Source organism: Zootoca vivipara, chromosome 7 (genome assembly GCF_965207765.1).
Source record: "Zootoca vivipara chromosome 7, rZooViv2.hap1.1, whole genome shotgun sequence".
NCBI classification, from domain to species: Eukaryota; Metazoa; Chordata; class Lepidosauria; order Squamata; family Lacertidae; genus Zootoca; species Zootoca vivipara.
Window position 1 is genome coordinate 85,627,264 of NC_142590.1, and position 20,971 is coordinate 85,648,234.

Below are 20,971 nucleotides of genomic sequence, written 5' to 3' on the forward strand. Positions count from 1 at the left end.
AGCTACCAGCCATGATGGCTATTATACTGCAAATTGCATGCCTCTCCGAATGCCAGTTTGCTGGGGATTTCAGGTGTGGAGAGTGTCCTCGTGCTTGCACGCCTCACATTGGCACCTGGCTGCCCACTGCAAGAATGGGGCAAATTGGTTCCTGATGGGCCTGCAGTTGGGAGGAATCTGGCTTTCGAGCAAGAGCACAAATGCAGTTCGAGAACATGTGTCTTGTTTGACATATTGCTATTTCATATTGATTGATTGCATATATGTTTTGTATTAGTGTGTCATTCACCACTTGGGGAGCCTTTGGATCAAAATGTGTTATGTAAACAAACCATTAACATGACCAAACAGGCTTCATCCTGCAGGGCTCTAATATTCCTGAGAAAGGCGATGCATTAATTGTTTACTTGTTGTTGTTGTTGTTTTTGTGTTTTTTTACTGTCAGGGAGGCGGGGGCAGGTTGGTGCATAACGGCTTAACCTAGTGCTTGTGGAGCTATTTTGGCCTCGGTCACTGAGGGCACCATTTGCTGCTGCTGCTGCTGCTGCTGCTGCTGCTGCTGCTCAGGAAAGACAGCACAATATTTTTAGGTCGGCCATACTGTAAAGCCCTTTATTCATAAACAGGAGGAGGAGGAACACCAACAACGTCGAAGTTTTATTTTCCCGTCCAATAACTGAAGGGCGCTCGTTTTATAACGTGCGCGTGAGGGAGGAACAGGCCGCCCGTCACGTGACGCCCGCCCTCCTCCGAGCCGCGCGCCCCACCCACCCTGCGCGTTCCCCTCCCATTCCCCTCCCTCTGACCTTCTCCGCCCTCACCGCCGCACTTCCCTCGCAAGCCGTCCGGCGCGCGCGCATTGCCAAGTTCGCCTGCGCGGCTCCGCCCTTCACTCACCCCCTCCCACCTCCTCCGCACGCTCTTTTTTTTCTGCCTCTCTCTCTCTCTCTCTCTCTCTCTCTCTCTCTCTCTCTCTCTCTCTCTCTCTCCCTCCCCTCCCCTCACGCCGCCCGCTTGCCTCGCGCGCGCCCCTCTCCCCCAATCGCCGCCTTGCCTCCGGGGCTATAAAAGGAGCGGCCGGCCGGGGTTTCCTTCCTCAGTCCGCCGCAGCGGCGAGTGGCTTGGGCGTCAGCGAGGAGAGGAATTGAGAAAGAGAGAGAGGAAAAAGAGAGGTCGAGCTGCGGTAAACAATAAAGACGACGACGACGCCGTGGTGCCTGCTAACTCGAGCCTGGCTGCTGGGCCTTGGTTAAGCTAGTCAGCCTGCGAGCGACAGTGCTGGTCCCTGGCCAGGGGGTGTCGAGTCCTGCTCGGCCCGGCCGCCTTCAGCCCAGACTTCTCCCGCGCCTGCCTTGCGGCGCTCCCCACCTCCCTAAAAGGCCCGCGGCCGCCCAGCCCGGCGACGCCATGAGCTCGGGGACGCCGTACATCGGGAGCAAGATCAGCCTCATCTCCAAGGCGCAGATCCGCTACGAGGGCATCCTCTACACCATCGACACCGACAACTCTACCGTCGCCTTGGCCAAGGGTGGGTAGGGGGCCGACGAAGACCCCCCCCCAAAAAAAAGCGGGGGTGGCGGTGGGGGGCGAGCGCGCGTGCCGGTGTGGGTGGGCGTGAGTGAGAGAAGGAATAAAAGGGGGATGGGTGGGTTGGGGGGCGCCAGGAGAGGCGGTGGGTGGGGCCCCCCGCCTCTTGCTCTACTCCCCCCCCGGTCACCCCTAAGGAGAGAAGCGGGTCCGACGTCGGAAAAGTCGCGTTGCCTCGAATTCCTTTCTTTTCCCTCTCCCCCCTTCCTCCTCCCTCCTCCAGCGTTTTCCTTTCTTTCATTTGCTGGGGGTGCGGTTTGATGTCTGCCTTCGGCGGGGGAAGGAGGGAGGCAGCTGAGCTTTAAAGGGGGCGTGTGCTTCCCAAATAGTCATAATTTGTTTATTTGCTCGGCAGTGGGTTTTTTAAAAAAATGGGAGAGGGGAAAAAAAGAACAGCAACCCAGAAAAACATGGCTACTCATAGATGGAGGAGCTGCTGCTGTTGCTGCTGCTCTTGAAATTGAGGTTGAAGGGCCTGGTGGGAAACTGGAAGGGAGAAGGAAGGAGAGGTAGGCATTGGGGTGGAGAGCAACGCTTCAGCCTCCTTTGCAAATAGTCTTTGCTTCTTTCCCTCCCCATCCCCCCCCACCGTCTCCCCACGGAGAGGCTGTAAATGGCTTGCTTGCAGTACTGCCTTTTCTTTTCTTTTCTTGCAAACCCCCTGGTGCTAAAAGAGAAAAGAATGCAGAGTTGATATTTATATACTTTGCCATTAGTGGGGAAGATTACAAATTGCAAGCCAGACAGCGCAGGGGGATGGATGTCTGGACAAGGAAAGAGGGTGCCTTGATCATGAGGGCCTTGTGGGTTTTTTTGGGTTTTTTTAAACAGCGTGTGTGTCTGCATCTTTCCCAGGCTCTTGGCTAGACGTGCATAGGTAGGAAAGGGGTCTCCTTGCATGCTTAGTTCTGTAATACAAGTAAGAAATATATCTTGGGCTACCTGCATCTTCTACCCCCATAGGACAGCCTTTCTCAACCTTGGGACTACAACTCCCATCGTCCCCAGCTAGAAGGGACCAGTGGTCAGGGATGATGGGGTTTGTAGTCCAACAATACCTGGAGACCAAAGGTTGAGAAAGTCTGTTCTATAAAAACAGCCTTTGTAGATGCTGCAACTCCTTACAACACACTTCCTACCTCTTGCTGTTTCTCACAGAAGAGTAGGCGAGCTTCTCAATTCTACTTGCATAGGCGTCCTGCTGACTTTGAAGAGAAAGATGAACAAACTGGAGGCCTTCAGTTGCATACTCTTTGAATTACTTGGGAGCTTTTTCCAGTCTTGCAAGAAACCACTTTGAATCCCTCCACTGCTGACTTTATGGGAAGCAGTTGTGGTGTGGAAAATTTTCTGTTCCTATATTTTTCTGTGGAAAAATTTCCCATGTTTAAAAATGTGGTGCTTTGCGAGAATAGATAGGAGAAATTTGATGCCAGCTACATTGCACAGTTTCAGTGTTGTGAAACTTCATCAGGAAGCAGGGCCGGTTTGGGGGGAAAGGAAAAGGTAAAGGGGTAAAGGGACCCCTGACCATTAGGTCCAGTCGTGACCGACTCTGGGGTTGCGCGCTCATCACGCATTATTGGCCGAGGGAGCCGGCGTATAGCTTCCAGGTCATGTGGCCAGCATGACAAAGCCGCTTCTGGCAAACCAGAGCAGCACATGGAAACGCCGTTTACCTTCCCACTGTAGCGGTTCCTATTTATCTACTTGCATTTTGACGTGCTTTCGAACTGCTAGGTTGGCAGGAGCTGGAACCGAGCAACAGGAGCTCACCCCGTCACAGGGATTCGAACCGCCGACCTTCTGATCAGCAAGCCCCAGGCTCAGTGGTTTAACCCACAGCGCCACCTGGGTCCGTTTGATTTATTCAGATTGGTTTAGGGCATAGGTAAATCAGGAGTGAACATTTTATGGAAAACCCACATTACTGGGAGGAGGATGTGTTCTGCAGCCTTTGTAGCTTCTATATGTAGGTTAAAGGTAAAGGGGCCCCTGACCATCAGGTCCAGTCGTGTCCGACTCTGGGGTTGCGGCACTCATTTCGCTCTATAGGCCGAGGGAGCCGGCGTTTGTCCGCAGACAGCTTCCGGGTCATGTGGCCAGCATGACAAAGCTGCCTCTGGCGAACCAGAGCAGCGCACGGAAACGCCATTTACCTTCCCGCCAGAGCGGTCCCTATTTATCTACTTGCACTTTGATATGCTTTCGAACTGCTAGGTGGGCAGGAGCTGGGACCGAGCAACAGGAGCTCACCCCATTGCAGGGATTCGAACCGACGACCTTCTGATCAGCAAGCCCTAGATTCTGGTTTAACCCACAGCGCCACCTGGGTCCCATATGTAGGTTACTATGGACTTATTCTGGAAAACTATGTCTCAAAATCCAAGTCTCTGAGGGTATGCTTGGGAAAAGATGGTCTTTGCAGCTTCATTTCATCCACTTTGGTCTCTGGGTCATTATTTTCTCTTCCCGTCATGTCATTTTTCAAGATTTTGCATGAATAGCTGAGAGTAGAAATGAGAATATCTAGTCTCCTGTAAAGTGCCAAGTATAGAAGGGCACTACTTTATTCACCTGGAGCAGGTATGTCCAAAGTCCGTTTCAGGGCCCTAATCTGGCCCGCTGGTTGGTCTAATCTGGCCCCTGTGGCAGTTTATTTCCTGGGGTAAAATCCTAAAAAATCTTCAACTTCAACCCTAAAAAAAGGTCAACAACTTTGGTCGGCCCTCACGGCCCTTCATTTCATCAAATCTGGCTGAGGCTTGAGGGGGGAGCCCTCATGTCTTTAACTTGGGGAAGCATGCATGTGCTTCTCTAGTCTAGAGCAAGAGAAAGTTGTACCACAGTGAAGACAACTTTTCTCATAGCAAGGTCTCTGAAAGCCTTTCTTCTCAAATGGAATTCCCTTCCTCCCTGCTTTATACCATTTTGTATGGAGGCCTCACCCCTTGATTTTTTTTCTTTGCTTTTCCCAACACCTGTAAAGAAAATGGGTTTGTTCGTTCCTTGCAATTGTTTGGGCTTAGAACATCTTGGAGACCAGTCCTGGGCTGTCCACATCTTTCATAAGGCATGGTATTCTCTGGAACATGATATAGAAGTTAGAGCTAAGATTGTATGCAACTGACAAGTGTTTGGTGGGGGGCTGATTCTACCCGGATTCTGCTGAGATGGTTAGTTGTGACCTGACTACAAACTGCCCAAGTCTTGTAGATGGGCAGAATTGCATGTGTTCTGTTATAGCCCTGCCCCTTTATAGTTAGCTCCTGGTGTATGTTTCTCTGCTGCATGCACACAAAAGCTCATACCAATAACAAACTTTGTTGGTCTCTAAGGTGCTACTGGAAGGAATTTTTTATTTTTTATTTTTTGTTTGGCAGACCAACATGGCTACCTACCTGTAACTGGCTGGGATGTGCAGGGTTTAATAGCTGGCTACCTGGCTGCACTGGGGGGGGGGCAGTGAGCTGCATGTATACTCCATTCTAGTTCATTTCCCACCAGCTTCTTGGAGCAATGTATTCTCTTAATTAAAGAAATATGGTAGACCAGATGTTAGCCTTATGTTTTCATGTCCAAGGCTAAGAAATCCCTTGTGTGCCTTAATACTAAAAAAGCCCAGCAGCCAAGCAACAGGAGTATTTGGGGGAGGGGAAAATAAACTTTTTAGTGCAGCTTATCTGATACCTGATCTTGCTGTGCTTGATTCAGGAGGGAGATGGCTGTCTGCAGCAGCCAGCCATTGTTCTCTTGTATAGCTTTGTATGCTGCTTGGCTTCCCTTACCTTGCAGGCAGTTTGAATGTAGCCCCACCTCCTTCAGCTTGTATGTCTGTCTCCTTTAAAGGTCCTCCATCCTGCTGTCTTGCACTGCTCCTGCCTCTTGCATCAGCCTACATAAAGTGTGATTGAGGACTGATTCTGCGTTCTTTATAGATTTGATATGCACTCAGTTGTGAACTGCTGTCTTCTGTGTTTAGCTAAATATCAGGCTCTGTTTCCTCTCCAATTCCCTAGTATAGGATTAATACTCTTATGTGCATCTTGTTGAAACAGTAGCTGGCTGAAGCAGAGTCCTAGTCTCTCGGATCTGTTTATCAAAAGCAACATGTTTGTGAATTAATAACACTTCGATTGACAGTATGCTTGTCTTTGTAGATGACACACAAGAACAAGCAGTTGTGTTTTGAACCTGAACTTAGGCTAGCTTCTCTGAATTCCTTCTTGGTTTTAATTTAAGCCAGTTACTAGTCCTCATGGTGACGAAAGAAAGCATACATTCTAGGTGGTGTCTAGTTTAGGTCAGCAACTCATTTCCCCCCCAAGAACATATTTTGAATATTGCATGGAATGAAGCGCAAGCAATTTGGATCCACCTGAATATTCTTCTGCAGAGACAGGCAAAAGGCTCTTTAATATTTTCCTCTGCTGTTTGACCAGCAACAGATTCTTTGACTTGAGACAGTGGATTTCCACACACCGCCACAAATCTAGGCAAATGGAAATGAACAAGTAAGGTGCTTAAGGAGAGAACTTGTGTCAAAAGTGTCTTGCAGTTAACACTGGACTATGTTAAAAGGAAAGCTATACTCCTTTCTCTGCTTGCTAGTCTGGAAAAAGAAGCTCATGTGATTAACAGAGGAGGGGCAGGCTGGATTTAGCTCCCCACTTCCTGCGCCATCAATTGTCTGTTCTTAATCTTTACATAGCAGGACCACAGCTTAGTAGTAATAGTAGAGCACTCACTTTTTTTTATGCGTCGGATACCCCGTTCAATCCCTAGTATCTCCAATTAAAAGGATCAGGCAACGGATGGTAGGGGAAATCTGTCTGAGGCTCTGAAGATCGGCCAGAGTAGACAACACTGAGCTAGATGGACAAATAGTCTGATCTGGCATAAGGCAGCTTCCTATGTCCCTAGGGAGGCTTATCCTGGGCAACCTTTGCATTGTATTTTGGACATACCACACTCAAGCTTTCCATCGCGAAAATGGAACGCTTCTGCAGCACCAAGAAGTGTCTACTGCAGGTAATCCACAGCAGTGTTCCTGGCCACCACCTCCTGCTTCAAAAAGTCCCCAATATTGCCTACCTATGGTCAAGAAATCTTTGCTGGCTTTGTTAGTCTACTAAAATGTTAATTTGTATGACTGCCTACTGCCCAAGAGGGGGAGAACTGTCTTCCGGCATAAATGCTGAGTTAAAATACAACAGGTGAGCCTATGCCTTTCTCCACAGCTTAGAAGAGAGATGGGAGCTTATATCCCTATTGCGCTAAGACTCAAACAGCAAGAAGTGTTGCAAGTATCTTTTGAGAATCGGTGTAGCATCAGTAAGGACATATTTCATTTCCCTGTTCTTTTGAAGAAAACATGGAGGAGGGTGTCCACATGCTGCTTCACACACAGAAGGGGCAGTGTCAGAAATCTCCCATACATGTTTTGCGACTGTTGTGGGTCCAGTTTGCGACCATGTGGAGATCTCTGTACGCCACGATGGCAATTGACTTCTCCATTTGGCTGGCCCCTTCAGCTTTCTAAAGCAGGTAAGCAGAAGAGCTTATTTACTGCAGTTATATCCTAGGCTTTTCTCCAAGGAGCACATGGTTCTCTCCCCCCCACCCCCGTTGATTCCATAACGACCCCATGAGGTAGGTTAGGAGGCTGCAATTGGCTCAAGGTCACCCAGTGTGCTTCATGGCTGTGTGGAGATTTTGAACCCTGATCTCACAGGTCCTACTCTGACACACTAATCACTACACTACACTAGCTCCCTAGAGTATGTCTGCTATCAATCAAGTAGGTAAATAAAACGGGGAAAGCAAAATGTCACTTACCGTGTTTCTCATATTATAAGACACGTCTTATATTTATTTTTTCCTCTAAAAAACACACTATGGCTTATTTTCAAGCGATGTCTTATTTTTTTCCTCCTCCTCCTGCCGCAGCCGGCATTGCTGCTGCACCTATCACTATGTCTTATTTTCGGGGTATGGCTTATATTCCTTGAATGCTTAAAAATCCTGCTATGGCTTATTTTATGGGTATGTCTTAAAATATGAGAAACAGGGTAGATAGGGATCTGAAGTATTTTCCTTGAAGCTTGAATTTGTTCTGGATTGTTTTATTTGACTTTTTAATGTGTTGTAAACTGATTTGAGATTTTTTTCTCTTTAAAAGGCAGTGTAGAAATGAAAATAATACAAATAATTATTATTCCATGTGGCAGGGGGAAATGGTGCGTTGACATTCCATTGTGGCAGCCATAACCTAGGTTTAAGGTGCTGTTTGGTTATTAGATTGTATATCTCAGTTTCTAGCACTGAGAAACAGAAACAGAACACTTGGCAGAACAAAACATACTTACCAATATAAGTTGGTGTGAATATATGGATCCTTGATACCAACATAATCCCTTGAACAGACTTAATTTTGGGCCTACACAAATACAGCATTTCTTGACCTATACTTACAGTAGTAGAGAAATTATATACCCCACATATGCCCCTGCTCATATTTTTAATTCCTAAATCAATAATACCATTGGCAGTGGGCAGAGAATTATGCACCAACATTTTGTTATATTTTTATCTTGTTGTTTCTTCAAGAAGCTCAGAATGGTGCTGACTTTTATTTTTATTTTTTTATCTTCAAAAAAACCCAACCCTGTGACATCCACTATGCCGTGTGTGACCAGCCCTAGGTCACCCAGTGAACTTCATGGTTGAGAGAAGATTAAACTCATGCTGTTTTAGCTGGTCATAGAAGCCTAAAATTGTAGAGTTGGAAGGGACAATGAGTGTCATCCAGTCCAACCTCCTGCAATGCAGGAATCTCAATTATAGCATCCATGACAAATGGCCACCGCCAATTTCTGCTTAAAAACCTCTAGTGAGGGAAAGTCTTCCATCTTCCAAGGGAGTCCATTCCACTGTCAAGCAGCTCATACCATCAGAAAGTTCTTCCTGCTGTTTGGTTGGAATCTCCTGGTATCTTGGAAGACATTGGTTTGTGTCCTACCCTCTGGATCAGGAGAAAACAAGTGTGCTCCATGTGACATCCCTTTAGATATTTGAAGATGGTTATCATATCCTGTCTCCTGTTCAAGCTAAACATACCCATTCCTCATAAGGCTTGGTTTCAAGACCCTTGATCATCTTGGTAGTGCTCTCCTCTGCACAAGTTGTAGCTTGTCAATATCCTCCTTAAATTGTGGAGCCCAGAACTGGACACAGTGTGGTCTGACCAAGAAAAAAGAGACCAGGACTAAGTCCTTCCCTTGATCTGAAGCTGCCTAGAATATTAAATTCCCCCCCTGCCATATCACACTGTACTCTTTAAGGCTTTTCAGCTTCCTGCTCAGTCTCATAGTTCCTTGGTATACGTCGAAGGCTGTGTCTGGCAGTATCGTTCGTATCCACAAGAATCAGAAGGAAGAGGTTGTGGTCAGTGGGCTTTATAAGACTTGGCAACTTTGGTCACATGAATCTTTGCACCTGGAAGACAACACACCTCGTGTGACATCCTGTTTCCTCCGCACACTGCTGCCTCTGTCCTTCTTGGTTTGGAGTCACTACCACCTGGGGAGTGGCAGGAATTGCTCTGTACGCTGTACCTTCCACAGCCACCTCAGTGTATTCTGAGTTCTGCAACTGCTGTCCTTGCTCCTCTGGCCCAGAATCTGTGTCCGAGGTGAGGGCATGCAATCAGTTTTGCTGCTCCAGTGGCACAGCATGGCTCCTGACAAGTCCTGCTTCTGTGTGTCATGTTCCTCCAGGGGTTTATCTCCTGCTGTGGGCAATCTACTCTCTGGGGGCACCCCATCTGTGTCGCTGTTCCATCCATGACAGTCTACTCTGCTCTAAGCTTGCACTTGCTGCAGGTGTAATTATTTTGCAAATTCTCAGGCAGGAAGACGAACATGGCAGGTCGCTGCAGCAGCAGCTCCTCCACCGTCCGTGTCTCTTGGTCCTACATACAGCGTAATGCAGCACTCTGGGCCATCCTCACAAATGACCCTGTTTACAAGTCCTTGTCAGGAGCTCCCAGAGGCTGCAGTCAGCTAAATACAAAGGTTCCCCCCTAATACAGAGTTTGGAGCTTTTGTTGTTGACAACACAGCTACCTTTACTTTCTTGTTTTCTCTGATGGAATGAGTTGAGTCCTTGCTGCAGTTGCTACTGTACTGCCTTGTTCTCTGATCACCAGTAGCCAAGCAAAGCACACCTCTTCTATCTCCGAGGCTCCAGTCTCCACTGAGCTGTGTGTTCTCAGCTCTGCCTTCTATCTGCAGCTAAGGATATAGAAACCAAGTTCTCACTGTCTCCTAAAGAAGGGATTCTTTCTCAGTAAGTTGAAGTGGGAAGAAGGCTGCCCAGTATTGGCTTTGTTAGAAGACTTGTGCATAGTTCTGGATAGTATAGTGAGGAGTATCATGAACATGTAAATAGAGCTCTGACAGCCTTAATCCTGTTTGCAGCATCATATTTATGTAAATGGGAAGCCTGCCAATACCTGCATCGAAAGCTTAACACAATCTGGAAAATGCTGAATTTATTCAGCTCCCTCCAACATAAATGTAACTGATCTGTAAAAGGGAAACTTGGTACTATTAAAACATTATTGGTTGGGTTCACAAATGTGTTCATGCAACAACCCTCCGGCATTTTTGAAGGTCTGGGTTGAGGACAACTGTTCTAGAGTAACTGTTCTTTCTCTTGGCTGCTTGAGATACTCTTTTAAAAATTACCCTTTGCTTCCTTTAAACCAGGCATCCCCAAACTGCGGCCCTCCAGATGTTTTGGCCTACAACTCCCATGATACTTACAGGGCCAGTGGCCGGGGAAGATGGGAATTGTAGTCCAAAACATCTGGAGGGCCGAAGTTTGGGGGTGCCTGCTTTAAACCATTGTGACCTGGTGGACTTACCAACACAACTTTTTATATTCCTGTGCCCTTTCTGCTGAGATGGGAGAGGCTTGAATTTAAGGGAGAATGAAGTGATAGTAGATGTCTCGTACGACTGTTAATGCTTTCTGCCCTCCCCCTCCTGCCTCTTAACTGAGCTTCCTTTTAACCCTGTGCTATGGTCTCATTACTGCACTACAAATTACTGGGGAACACAAATCCTGTGCATTGAAATGTGGACTCAGTTTCACTCAATTGCTGAGCCAGACTTGCTTGTACAAAGCAAACATAATGGGGTTGGGGAACCTGTGGCCTTTCAGAGGTTTGTAGGCTGCTGTCCTGGCCATTGACCAGTCTGCTTGGAGCTATTGGGAGCCTGCGAACAACTGGAGGTTCCCCATCTGTGTTCAAGAACCTTGACAAATGTTGTTGTCCTTGATACTAAAGACTGTTTGATCTCCTTTCCAGTATTTCCGAGTGATTCATATTTTAGAAAGCTAACAAATACACAATGAATTAACAATCAATAGATCAAAATTCAAGGTAATAAAATGCCTCATCAGGATTAAAAGGCCTAGGAAAATAAAATGTCTTTGCCTGGAGTGAAAAAGATACTGATAAAGAGTGGGAATTGGAGGAATAGTAGTTGTATATTCAGAGACTTCCATCCATACCTCTGTAATAGAGTTTTGCAACAGCCAGTTTGTAGTCCTCCTCTATAATGCAGTGTAAACAAGGGAGAGACAGGAGGTGGTTTTCAGTATTGGTCACCACAAGTACCAAGAACTGCTTGCACTGTATTTGTTGAAGGGAAGAGAGCTTGCCCCTTGCCACTTGGACAAATTAGGATGTAGCAGGCAAGGTCTGAACAGATGTCCCAGCTCCAGTTCTCAGAATTGTAGTTCAAGCAGATCAGGGGAGACCCTGCTATCAAATGCGTTTCATAAAGGCAATATAAAATTGCTTGTAGTCTTCCAAGTACCGGTATTAACATTAGCACTTTTTCTTTAATGTTCAAAGTGCGCTCCTTTGGAACTGAAGATCGTCCCACAGACCGTCCTGCCCCTCCAAGGGAAGAAGTTTATGAATATATCATCTTTCGAGGTAGTGATATTAAAGATATCACTGTATGTGAGCCTCCAAAAGCGCAGCATAATCTCCCCCAGGATCCTGCTATTGTCCAGGTACGTTATTTCATCTGAAACGCCCGTGGTGGCTTCATCCAGCAGTTGAGCTTGGCCCGCCTTGCATCTCTTGGCAAATTTATATCAAAATGGGAGTGGCTTGGCATGGATTTGTTTGGGTCTGAATAAGGACACTGGCTTCCTTTTCCCACTACAGATAATAAGTTGGCATTGCCAGGTAGATTGTTGCCTTTTACTGCTATTGCATCCCAAACTACCACAGTGATCTTAAACATATAGCTCTTAATTGAATCATCACTATTGGGGAGGTTTTTTTACATTTCCCTCTGGCCTTGCTGCCCACTGTCCCTCCTCTCCCACCCCCCCTTTGTGTGCATCTATAACTGAGGATTAAAGTTCATGCATTTGACTCTCATCCACAAAAGCTTATTATTCCATAATATTTTTTAGTTTTTAAGGAGTCACAAGATTGTTCTGTTTGTTTGGTACTGCAGACCAGCAGACCAGCTCCTCTGTATGTCATTTCTTAGATTCCAGTTAGGCTGTTCCCCTATATTAAGAGTGTTCTCTCGCTCGCTCCCCAAAAAAGGTATAATAGTGTAGCAGTCAATTCTGTCCCCGCCCCCCTCCGGCCTGGCTTTGTTTGCTGGCAACCTGTGCATTGTAGCTGTTAGCCTACAAGGACCTGTGCTATATTGTAGTAGTGAGGCTAAACATTCTGAATGTTAAAAAACAACTGTGCTGGCATTGAATATTTTTCTACCTCCTGTCCGTCTTCATTTTGCAGTCTTTAACTTTAGAAGCATAACTTTATGCACTCCCCAGGGAGGTTCGCCTGGCACCTTCATTATACACTTTCAGGCACCAGGCAAAAACATTCCTCTTTAACCAGGCCTTGGGTTGATTGACACCTAATGCCCTTAAAAATTTGGGGGGGGGGTGCGGTGGGGGGGGTTATTGGGTTGTTTTTGTTTGTATTTATGTATTTTGTTCATGTTGTGATTTTATCCTGTCACCCACCCTGTGACCTGTGGGTATAGGGTGATGTGCAAGTTTAATAAATAATAATATAATATAATATGGTGTTCTCTCATTTTGTAGTCTTCTCTGAGCTCTGCCTCGGCACCCTCCTTTCAGCCACACGTGCCTTACAGTCCCTTCCGAGGTATGCCGCCCTACAGCCAGCTTGCTGCCAGCTCTTTAATTAGCCAGCAGTATGCAGCTTCCCTTGGTTTAGGTGAGTACTGTAACAATAAGCTGATAAATCTGCCTGGGCTGTACCACTCCAGATTGCAGCTGGAGACTCACAGGGAATGCTGTTCAGCTTCCAGCATGGAGGAGACTTCTGTATTGATTGGAGAGAGAAGAGGCTCTAAATGTTTTTGTTTATTCCCGTTGGCAATAATTCCATCCCGTGAGCCGCCTCCTGTCTAAAGTGGGCAGTCCAGACACTTGTTTACCATCTGCAGTGAGGACTAAACTGAAAACGTATATTGTGTGTATTCCTCAGTTTTTTCAGCAGCCCATGCCTTACTGGAATTAAGCTTGATTTCTTAGCTTTAGCTGCTGACTAGATATGAGTAGCTTTATGAATTGAATCTTGTAGGAGTCATCCACCTTGGGAAAGGCCACTCATGGTGTGGTGCAACAGACCAAACCTGGATCAGAGCTGCTACCTTTGGGCTAATCCCAGCTCATTCATAAACTCCTTGTGATTCCTCAGCCGTAAAATGAGAGTAAGGGTGTCATCTGATCACAGCGAGTGAGAAGAAACTGTACCGGGTTTTAAGAACGCTTAACTATATATATTTTTTCAGCAGTTAAGTTTCCAGCTTAACTGCTTTCCATTTATCAGCTGAAAATTGGAGAGGAGGAATCCAAGGCAGTATGTTTGGACAGTTGCTTCTATTTTAGGTGTTTATTAGCAATGTAAGTTATTTAAAGGCATTGATAGGCTGGTGCCTAAGTTGTGTAATGCAGAATGTTCTTCTGGTACCAATATCTGTTTTGTTCCTGGTTAAATTCTCAAAACTGTAAGACACACACAGCTCTTGAGCCATCTCTTTCCCAACTCACCTGGGGAACTCTAGTGCCTTGTGTCTTATTGGTATCCCTCTTTGCTTTGTCTTTTCCCCTCCTGTCTCTCTTTTAGAGAAACTGGTAAGCCCTCCAGCATCAGCAGCTGCTTCCAGTCCTAGCACTTCTTCGTCTCCTCAGCCAGTTTCAGAGCCTGACTTGTCATCAGAGCCACACCTGCTGTCTTCTAAGGGTAACAGCAGCTTGAGGATTCCAAGTATTTGGAAGAACTGCATGGTGTTTTCAAACCCATTTTGTCTTTTAACCACCCCTTCTTGCTCCTGAACAGAGTTAACCCCAGCAAGGATTACTGCAGTAGTCTTTCTGAAAACCTTGGTGCATTTGCTTCTGCTCCAGGTATTTGATTGGTGGATGAAAAGGAGCTTGAGTTCTGGACAGTGTTTTAAATGTTGAGGCAGAACTAGCTAGAGGGAAGGCAGCTAGTGGCGTAGGAGAAATCCAGTGAAATGGAACCAGGAAGCAAGGAGGATGGGCAGTGATCACTAGTTAAGTTCAGAAACCCTTCCTTGAAGGCTACACCATGGAGCTTCTGGAAGAGTGCCTGCAAAACTATGATGATCAGAAACCACAATGCAAATTGAAGTTCAAGGAATTGAATCTTGTAAGCCTAGAATACTGGTGGCTTATAGGACATGCATGACACCAAGCTGTTGTATAGCGGAATGTCTTGTTTGTGGATGACTGGCTGCCTTGGATAAGATTTGGGCTATTCTTGTGGCCTTTTAAAATGTGTTGCTTCTGAGATTCTGGTTTGAGATTGTGCTACAAATATCGGATGCCAAGGTGTCACAGGAGGCGAGGAAAAGTGACTGCTTGGCGGGGGGGGGGAGGCTCCTTGCTGGGAGTGAGACAATGTTCAATACTGCATGGAGGACTTTCTGCTCAAAATTTCTACAGTAAAATTTGCCTGTGAGGGCTGTGGTGCATGTTCTGCTTTGTGTGGCTACTAAGCTGTTCTCTCGCATGTGTCTTGACCGTGGCTGTGCATTGTCTGTCCAGCTTGAGAACTTAATTAACGCTTGCTAGGCATGTTGCATTACCTTGGCATGAATTACTTGGGTTTTTTTTAGAACAGAGGTCTCTTGGATGCAAATCTAAACAAAACTGCTTTTCTGAATCAAGGATTCTGGGGAAGCTTATAGGTGGCTTGAGACTTAACAGTAGAAGCTATCTGAATACCTTGCATCATACATTCAGGGGGATAGTGAGTTCTGACAGGTTCATTGCAATGTTTCCACATGAAGGAGGTAAGTTGTAGTTGGCTCCATCAGATTTTCCTCTGGTGATGCTTGAGCTTGCTTTTTAAGGGCTCTTCAATTAAAATAAATGGTATGCCCTGTCCCTTGGCTGCATTAGCAAGAGGTTCACATCTGCATTCTTAATAAAAACAATTTGGTCAAACTGCATTGAGACCAAACTTTGCACTGAAGTGTTTGGGTTGCGTTTTGGTGGCAATCTACCCTGCATAGTTGCTTTTGTTTACAGCATGAACTAGCCCCTAAATGCCATTGCGGTGCAAAGCTAAATATGTACAAGGGACAGTGCTGGAACATTTAATCTCAGTTCTGGGAGGCAAGAGGGTGAGCTTTGTACGTTGGAACAACAGGACTATACAATAATCAACAAAAAAGATTCTGCACCCAAATTACCATGTGTGCTTTTTAGTTCAAGAATGAAGGCTTTCAAAAGATTTTCGCATTTTTGAGACAAACTTTGGTTTCCACTATCGTTTTACGAGATTTTCTCCCTGTTAACAGAGGTTTAAGTGGTGAGATGGAGTAACAAGTTTAGTACCTGTTGAGTGGCAGAGTTGTGCCACGTACCTGCTAGCTAATAATGAAACTCCTGCTGAATTTCTTTCCACTCCCCTGCAAAGATTCCAGACTTCACTGTATCTGTCAACTTGGTTTCAAGCTATGTTAACACGGGTGAGACATTGGGAGCCATTTTCACAAACGGGGATTTAGTGGAGACCCAAATATTTTATTGGAAATACACAAACTGCCTAAACATTTTCTTACAATCAAGCGGTACATAAATTTTGAGTAAATAAAAAAACTCCACTCACAGTTTGTCTCTCTTCTGTACCATGAACAGCCATATCCTGCACCTTAACCAAATAATAGTACTTGTGCGTGCCTTTGCCAGGGGAAAAGCCTGTTTAAGTTAGTACTTTTTCAGAGCAATGTGAGGTCCAAGGCACATGGGTAAGTGAAGGGCTGACAGGCTGCAGAAACAATGCAGGTGTGTTAGTCTGCTATGGATTATTTGCTACTAAGTACCTCTTTGAAATGTGTGCTTATGCATGAGGATCAGAACATGCGTAAACCACGTGGCTATGTAGAATGCTAACATCTGTGATACTGCATGCAATTTAAACTAGTTGAACACTCCTGGTCGACACGAGGGTGGGGAATTTTGGACCTGTGGCTAATCGCTGCCTTCCAGGCCTTGGGCTCTTACCCAGGGCTTATCCATCACTGGCCCTGTTCCACACCCTCCTTGGGTGTTCTTGCTTGCCTGGAATGGGCCCTTGAACTCAGATAATTCATGTAGCTTGCTTGTCTCAATGGAGAGGTGTGTTTGCGTAGAAACTAGCCTACAGTACAAGGTAAAAGTTACATTTCTCACTTCAGCCTGTAAGTACTTTCGCTAAACATTTGCTTAGATTTCTGTCTGGGGCCATCTTGTTCAACCTGATAGCTGTCAGTTTGAAGGCTTCTCAGTGGTTCATCTGACTTACCAACATAAGTTAAAAGAAAATTTAGATTCTATATATTTCTATGCTATTACTTTCATTTCCTGGACCAGATTAAAACCAAGCCGCCATCTCTCCTGAACATAGTCTCAAATGCAGGAAATGTGTTCTAGGTGAAGCCCCTTTTCAGCAGAACTTCCTGTTCCAAACTCTTGGCAGGATGTGGGAGACTAGTTCCAGTTCAGAACCACTACCTCGAATCCTGACAATTCCTTGGTTTCCCCACAGGAGCTGCTTTTTCATCAGTTCATTCAGTGCGCAAAAGTCCCATGGTGGAGCAGGCTGTTCAGACGGGCCCCATTGAAAACTTGAATCCCAAAAAAGCTCCTCCAATCAAAGTCATTCCGGCAGTCCAGCGGAACATGCGCCAGATTCCACAGAGTAACAAGACAAGTGGTACAGAAATACTTTCTTTCAGAAATATGTCAGCACTGTTAAAACCAGGTCTGAAGTCTGCTTCAGCTAACATCTGCTGATACCGTTCAGCTTGTTGGTATATATTGTTGAGTTGAATAGACTTTCCTATTTTGCCTTAGATACAGTTGAGCCAGCGCCTGTTCAAATGCAAGGACAAGTGAATGATGAGAATAGAAGGCCTCAGAGGAGGAGATCAGGTATGTTACCTGGCTGTAGATTTTTCCACACTGGATTGCCTTCCTGTGTGCTACTTCTGTATGTGTAAGATTGGGCAGAAGAACATGGATTGATGCACCACTGATTCTAGATGACTAGAACAAAATGACATTCGGTAATGTCATGTCTAGAAAGGAAAGCATGTGGATAACTGGCAAAGCACATCTCTGACCCACAAGACCCTGAGGTCTGTCTAGTTAACATGTCTTAAGCAATTCAAAGCACAGACTGTCAGTCCATTTGAAAATGTCAAAATCCAAGTTGAAATTTCTTGAGTTATGAACCAGTTAGTATGCCTGAATGCTTATTGGAATGCTTCCAGTTACTGTACTTGGAAACTTCACAATAGCAATTCAGTAGCAAAAGCTCTCACTCTGTGTTACAGCTTTAATTGGGATGGGGCCTGAATCATCGAATCCTAGAAGTTCATGAATGGGTAAATTCAAATAGTGGGTGTTCTGGTGCTCCACACCAGTATTACGCTCATAGGCATTCAAGTAGTAAATGGCCAGAGCAGCTGGGCTGCTATAATTATCTCCACAACAAAAGTATAATGACAGGCGTAGCATCATCACTCCATGGTCACATGCAATGAACCTGGCCTGTCTAGAGCCAGTGAAACTCAAGTTAGGAAGTATTATTCTACTTCTTTTCAGGAAATAGGCGAACCAGGAATCGCTCCCGAGGGCAGAATCGGCCCACTACCGTGAAAGAGAATACAATAAAGTTTGAGGGCGACTTTGACTTTGAAACTGCAAATGCGCAATTCAACCGAGAAGAGCTGGATAAAGAATTCAAGAAGAAGCTCAACTTTAAAGGTTTGCAAGTTCGCTAATGTGTGTTCTTGTGATCTGGATGCCAGTTCCTCCAGAAATGAGTGAAGGGAAGCATCTGGCTGAGGACAAACGACAATGTGGCTTGTTCATTGCACACTAATTTGTTTTTCCAGATGAGAAAGTTGAGGCAGGAGAAGAAAAGGGGGAGCCTGCTGTGGCTGCTGAGAATTGCGATGGCAATGCAGATGAAGAACTCCTAGGGCCCAACTGCTACTATGACAAATCCAAGTCTTTCTTTGACAACATCTCATCAGAACTGAAACAAAGGTTAGTTACTCATGGATCTTGGAACCTCCACTTTATAGCTTCATTGGCTTTCTAATCATAGTCACCAGAAGTCCATGGTTCTATTCATTTGGGCATCCCTTCCCCCACCCTCCCTGGTCAGGGAGCTTGTGCTATATCAGCTTGTGAAGTTGATCTGAGGTTGAATGTTCAAAATCATCATCGTTATCATATTGAAGAGTAATTTGGTGCTCTGTCCTTAACTGTGCACATCATTCAAGGGAACGGTTTGCAACACCATCTGGGGGGGGGGATGTTTTATAATTGGGAAAACTGGTCCTTTGTTCCTTAGTTCAAGGCGTACAACGTGGGCTGAAGAACGGAAGCTCAACACAGAGACGTTTGGTGTGTCTGGGCGGTTTCTCCGTGGCCGCAGCTTTCGTGGGGGATTTCGTGGCGGAAGGGGGTCTGGAGCTGTGCGGCGAAGTCAGGCTCCCCCCAGAGTGGGCACTGGAAGAGTGTGAACCTTGCAGGCAAGCTGTAAAATTAAATTATCTTTGGCTCTGGGTCTGGAGTGCTTTGGGGCTTTCTCTGCATCAAGTAAATCAAATTGTCTACCTGGTAAAATGAGTTTGTCCATCAGAACCAGCCAGTTCAGGATCTTCATGGCAGTGAAACTCGTGAACTTTCTGTATAGCTGTATTTGTCCTGTGATTTCTTTGGAGAAAGGATAATAAAATGCGGGTTCTGGCTCAGCTCTTGGCATTAAGGGAAGCATGACATAGAAGCAGCTCTCTGCTATCTATGCTTCTAACCTGTTCCTATTTCCAGTGAGCTCAAGGTGGCATATATATATATATAGTTAAATATCAAGTCCAGAATCTGAATATTTCAGTTCATTTCCCCCAACATCTTGAGAACCAGCTTGGGAGGCAATAGGGAAAATGTTCTCATGCAAATGTAAAATGCTTGTTTTTCTTTCTGTTGTCCAGGTTCTCAAGCGTGTTCTGTTACGACGTGTACATAGGAAGGAGGCAACAAGCAGACCTGCTGCACTTAAAACATGGGTGAATGGTGTGATATGTCCACGAGCTTGTACTCTTGACGGCACTGCTGCTTCTGTGTCAAAGTAGGATTGGTGCACTGGAGCAACTTGGACAAAGATGCGTGCTCACTAACCACCTTTACCAGGAGTCTTTTCTCCCCCCCCCCCTTTAAGGTAGCACAAAGAACTTGTGCTGCTTCTAGGTTCCTAAGGCTGCTATAGCTGAACACACAGAACACCTAATCTGTTCCCTGAAGGAGATGAGACAATTCTAAATTCTTCAAAAAGCGAACCAAAGCTTGTTTGAAACCAGCAACTTCTTAATCTGTGGAACAAAGATTCTGCTGGTTTCCTTCCTTCTGTGTTTCTTTTCTTTTTGTCTTTTCACCATTCACCCTCCAGGTTGAAACAAATCATTTTGAGGTCTAGAAACGAGTTGTAGTGCAACAAGTTGTATGTAATGCGGTGATGGGGATTGTTGCTGATCATGTATTTGTAATTCTGGGTTCACCACGTAAATGTATAGTTTCTCTGGGGAACTGTACAACAAATTTTCTTGAGGTGCTGGTCACCCCTCCTGTAGGAATGCTAAGCAACTAAGCTGGCCAATGGCAAGTGCCGTTCTCCAGCCCCCTCCCGATATTAGCCGCCTCCTCCCATGCTGCAGTGAAGTTTTCTCCATATGAGGAAGGCTACAGATTATGGGATACCCACGCAGCAACTCTTAAAGGAGATTTGAGATTTTACCCCTCCCTTACTTAAAGGAAAAAAAAAGTTTAAGCTTTTGGTTACTAGTCCTTTTCTTGGAGAAAGAGCAATACATGCTTTGTATTCTTGGAACATGAGTAGGACTTTGAATCCTCAAAATGGAGGGGAAACTAAATTGAACTTAGGAAACCAGCATGTTCAAGTCCTTCAACTGATTCCCTCTTTCCCAAACTCTGTAAATAGTTCAGGTCTTTTTTTGTTTTTAAAAAGAATTTTTGGGGGGGTTGAAAGGTGGGTAAGGAGGGATTATAAACTCTTGCATGAAAGTGGGTTAAGCCTGTAGTAATGGCATGTGTCCCTTTTTGTTAGCTATAGGAAATGTTTTGTTAAAAGGCCTCTCTTGGGTGCCATTTATTCTCTCCCACCCTGTTTCATGGCTAGCTTTTTCAGTTCCTCCCTCGGTCATGCATTCACTTACGTTGTTATAAAAGCTTGGGTTTATTTTGTAGGCCTTTATCATGGGCTGCTTTATGGAGTCATGTAAATTGTAATTATAAATAAACATGTAAATGTTTAATCCTTGTTCTGTTGGCTAAGTTTTCTGCAAGGTTGTTGCTTCTAAAGTGAATGTAAACGTCACCAGTGTGTCTTGACAGTATTAGCAAAGCTTACTAACCATGGATGGGAGCTGGCTTCATACCAACCGAAATAATGTACGGGTTTAAGCAGCTGTTGACTTTGAGAAGCTGGCGGAGTGGGCCATTGGGGACATTGCAGCATGCCCCATTTCTAGGAAGATAGCTCCCCTCCTGGTGAGAATGTGGGACATGGGGGAAGGAGAATGTCCCTCTGAGAAAGAGGGAAATGATGCCTTAGGAGGGACCCATTCCTTGGATGAGTGTGATTCAGTCACTGGGAACAGGCAGAGCTTTATAGTCTCAAAAGTGTGAATGAGTGATTTTGGGAGGAGGGGTTTGGATTTCTTAGGCACTGGAAGAGCATTTTGGGACAAACCGGGCCTGTACAAAA

The 20,971-nt window shown here is 45.5% G+C and overlaps 1 protein-coding gene across 2 annotated transcripts; it reads left to right on the forward strand.

Moving 5' to 3' along the window:
* The first annotated feature begins 1,093 nt into the window (after positions 1-1,093).
* On the forward strand, positions 1,094-20,519 carry LSM14B (LSM family member 14B). 2 transcript variants are annotated; one of them, XM_035121651.3, is made up of 10 exons: positions 1,094-1,528; positions 11,516-11,679; positions 12,742-12,877; positions 13,793-13,909; positions 16,724-16,891; positions 17,032-17,109; positions 17,785-17,946; positions 18,078-18,231; positions 18,542-18,722; positions 19,182-20,519. In XM_035121651.3, exons 1-9 carry the CDS (start codon positions 1,408-1,410, stop codon positions 18,711-18,713), a joined length of 1,272 nt encoding a protein of 423 aa, XP_034977542.1. In that variant the 5' UTR covers positions 1,094-1,407; the 3' UTR covers positions 18,714-18,722; positions 19,182-20,519. The 2 variants fall into 2 exon arrangements, with proteins under 2 accessions (XP_034977542.1, XP_088530835.1); XM_088674709.1 differs by lacking the exon at positions 13,793-13,909.
* Positions 20,520-20,971: the final 452 nt, after the last annotated feature.

Excerpts from the sequence above, each read along its gene's own strand:
- LSM14B (XM_035121651.3), top strand. The coding sequence starts at position 1,408 with ATGAGCTCGGGGACGCCGTACATCGGGAGCAAGATCAGCCTCATCTCC. Across the intron at positions 1,529-11,515 it reads TACCGTCGCCTTGGCCAAGG|TGCGCTCCTTTGGAACTGAA; the intron begins GTGGGTAGGGGG and ends TAATGTTCAAAG. Across the intron at positions 17,110-17,784 it reads GCCTCAGAGGAGGAGATCAG|GAAATAGGCGAACCAGGAAT; the intron begins GTATGTTACCTG and ends ACTTCTTTTCAG.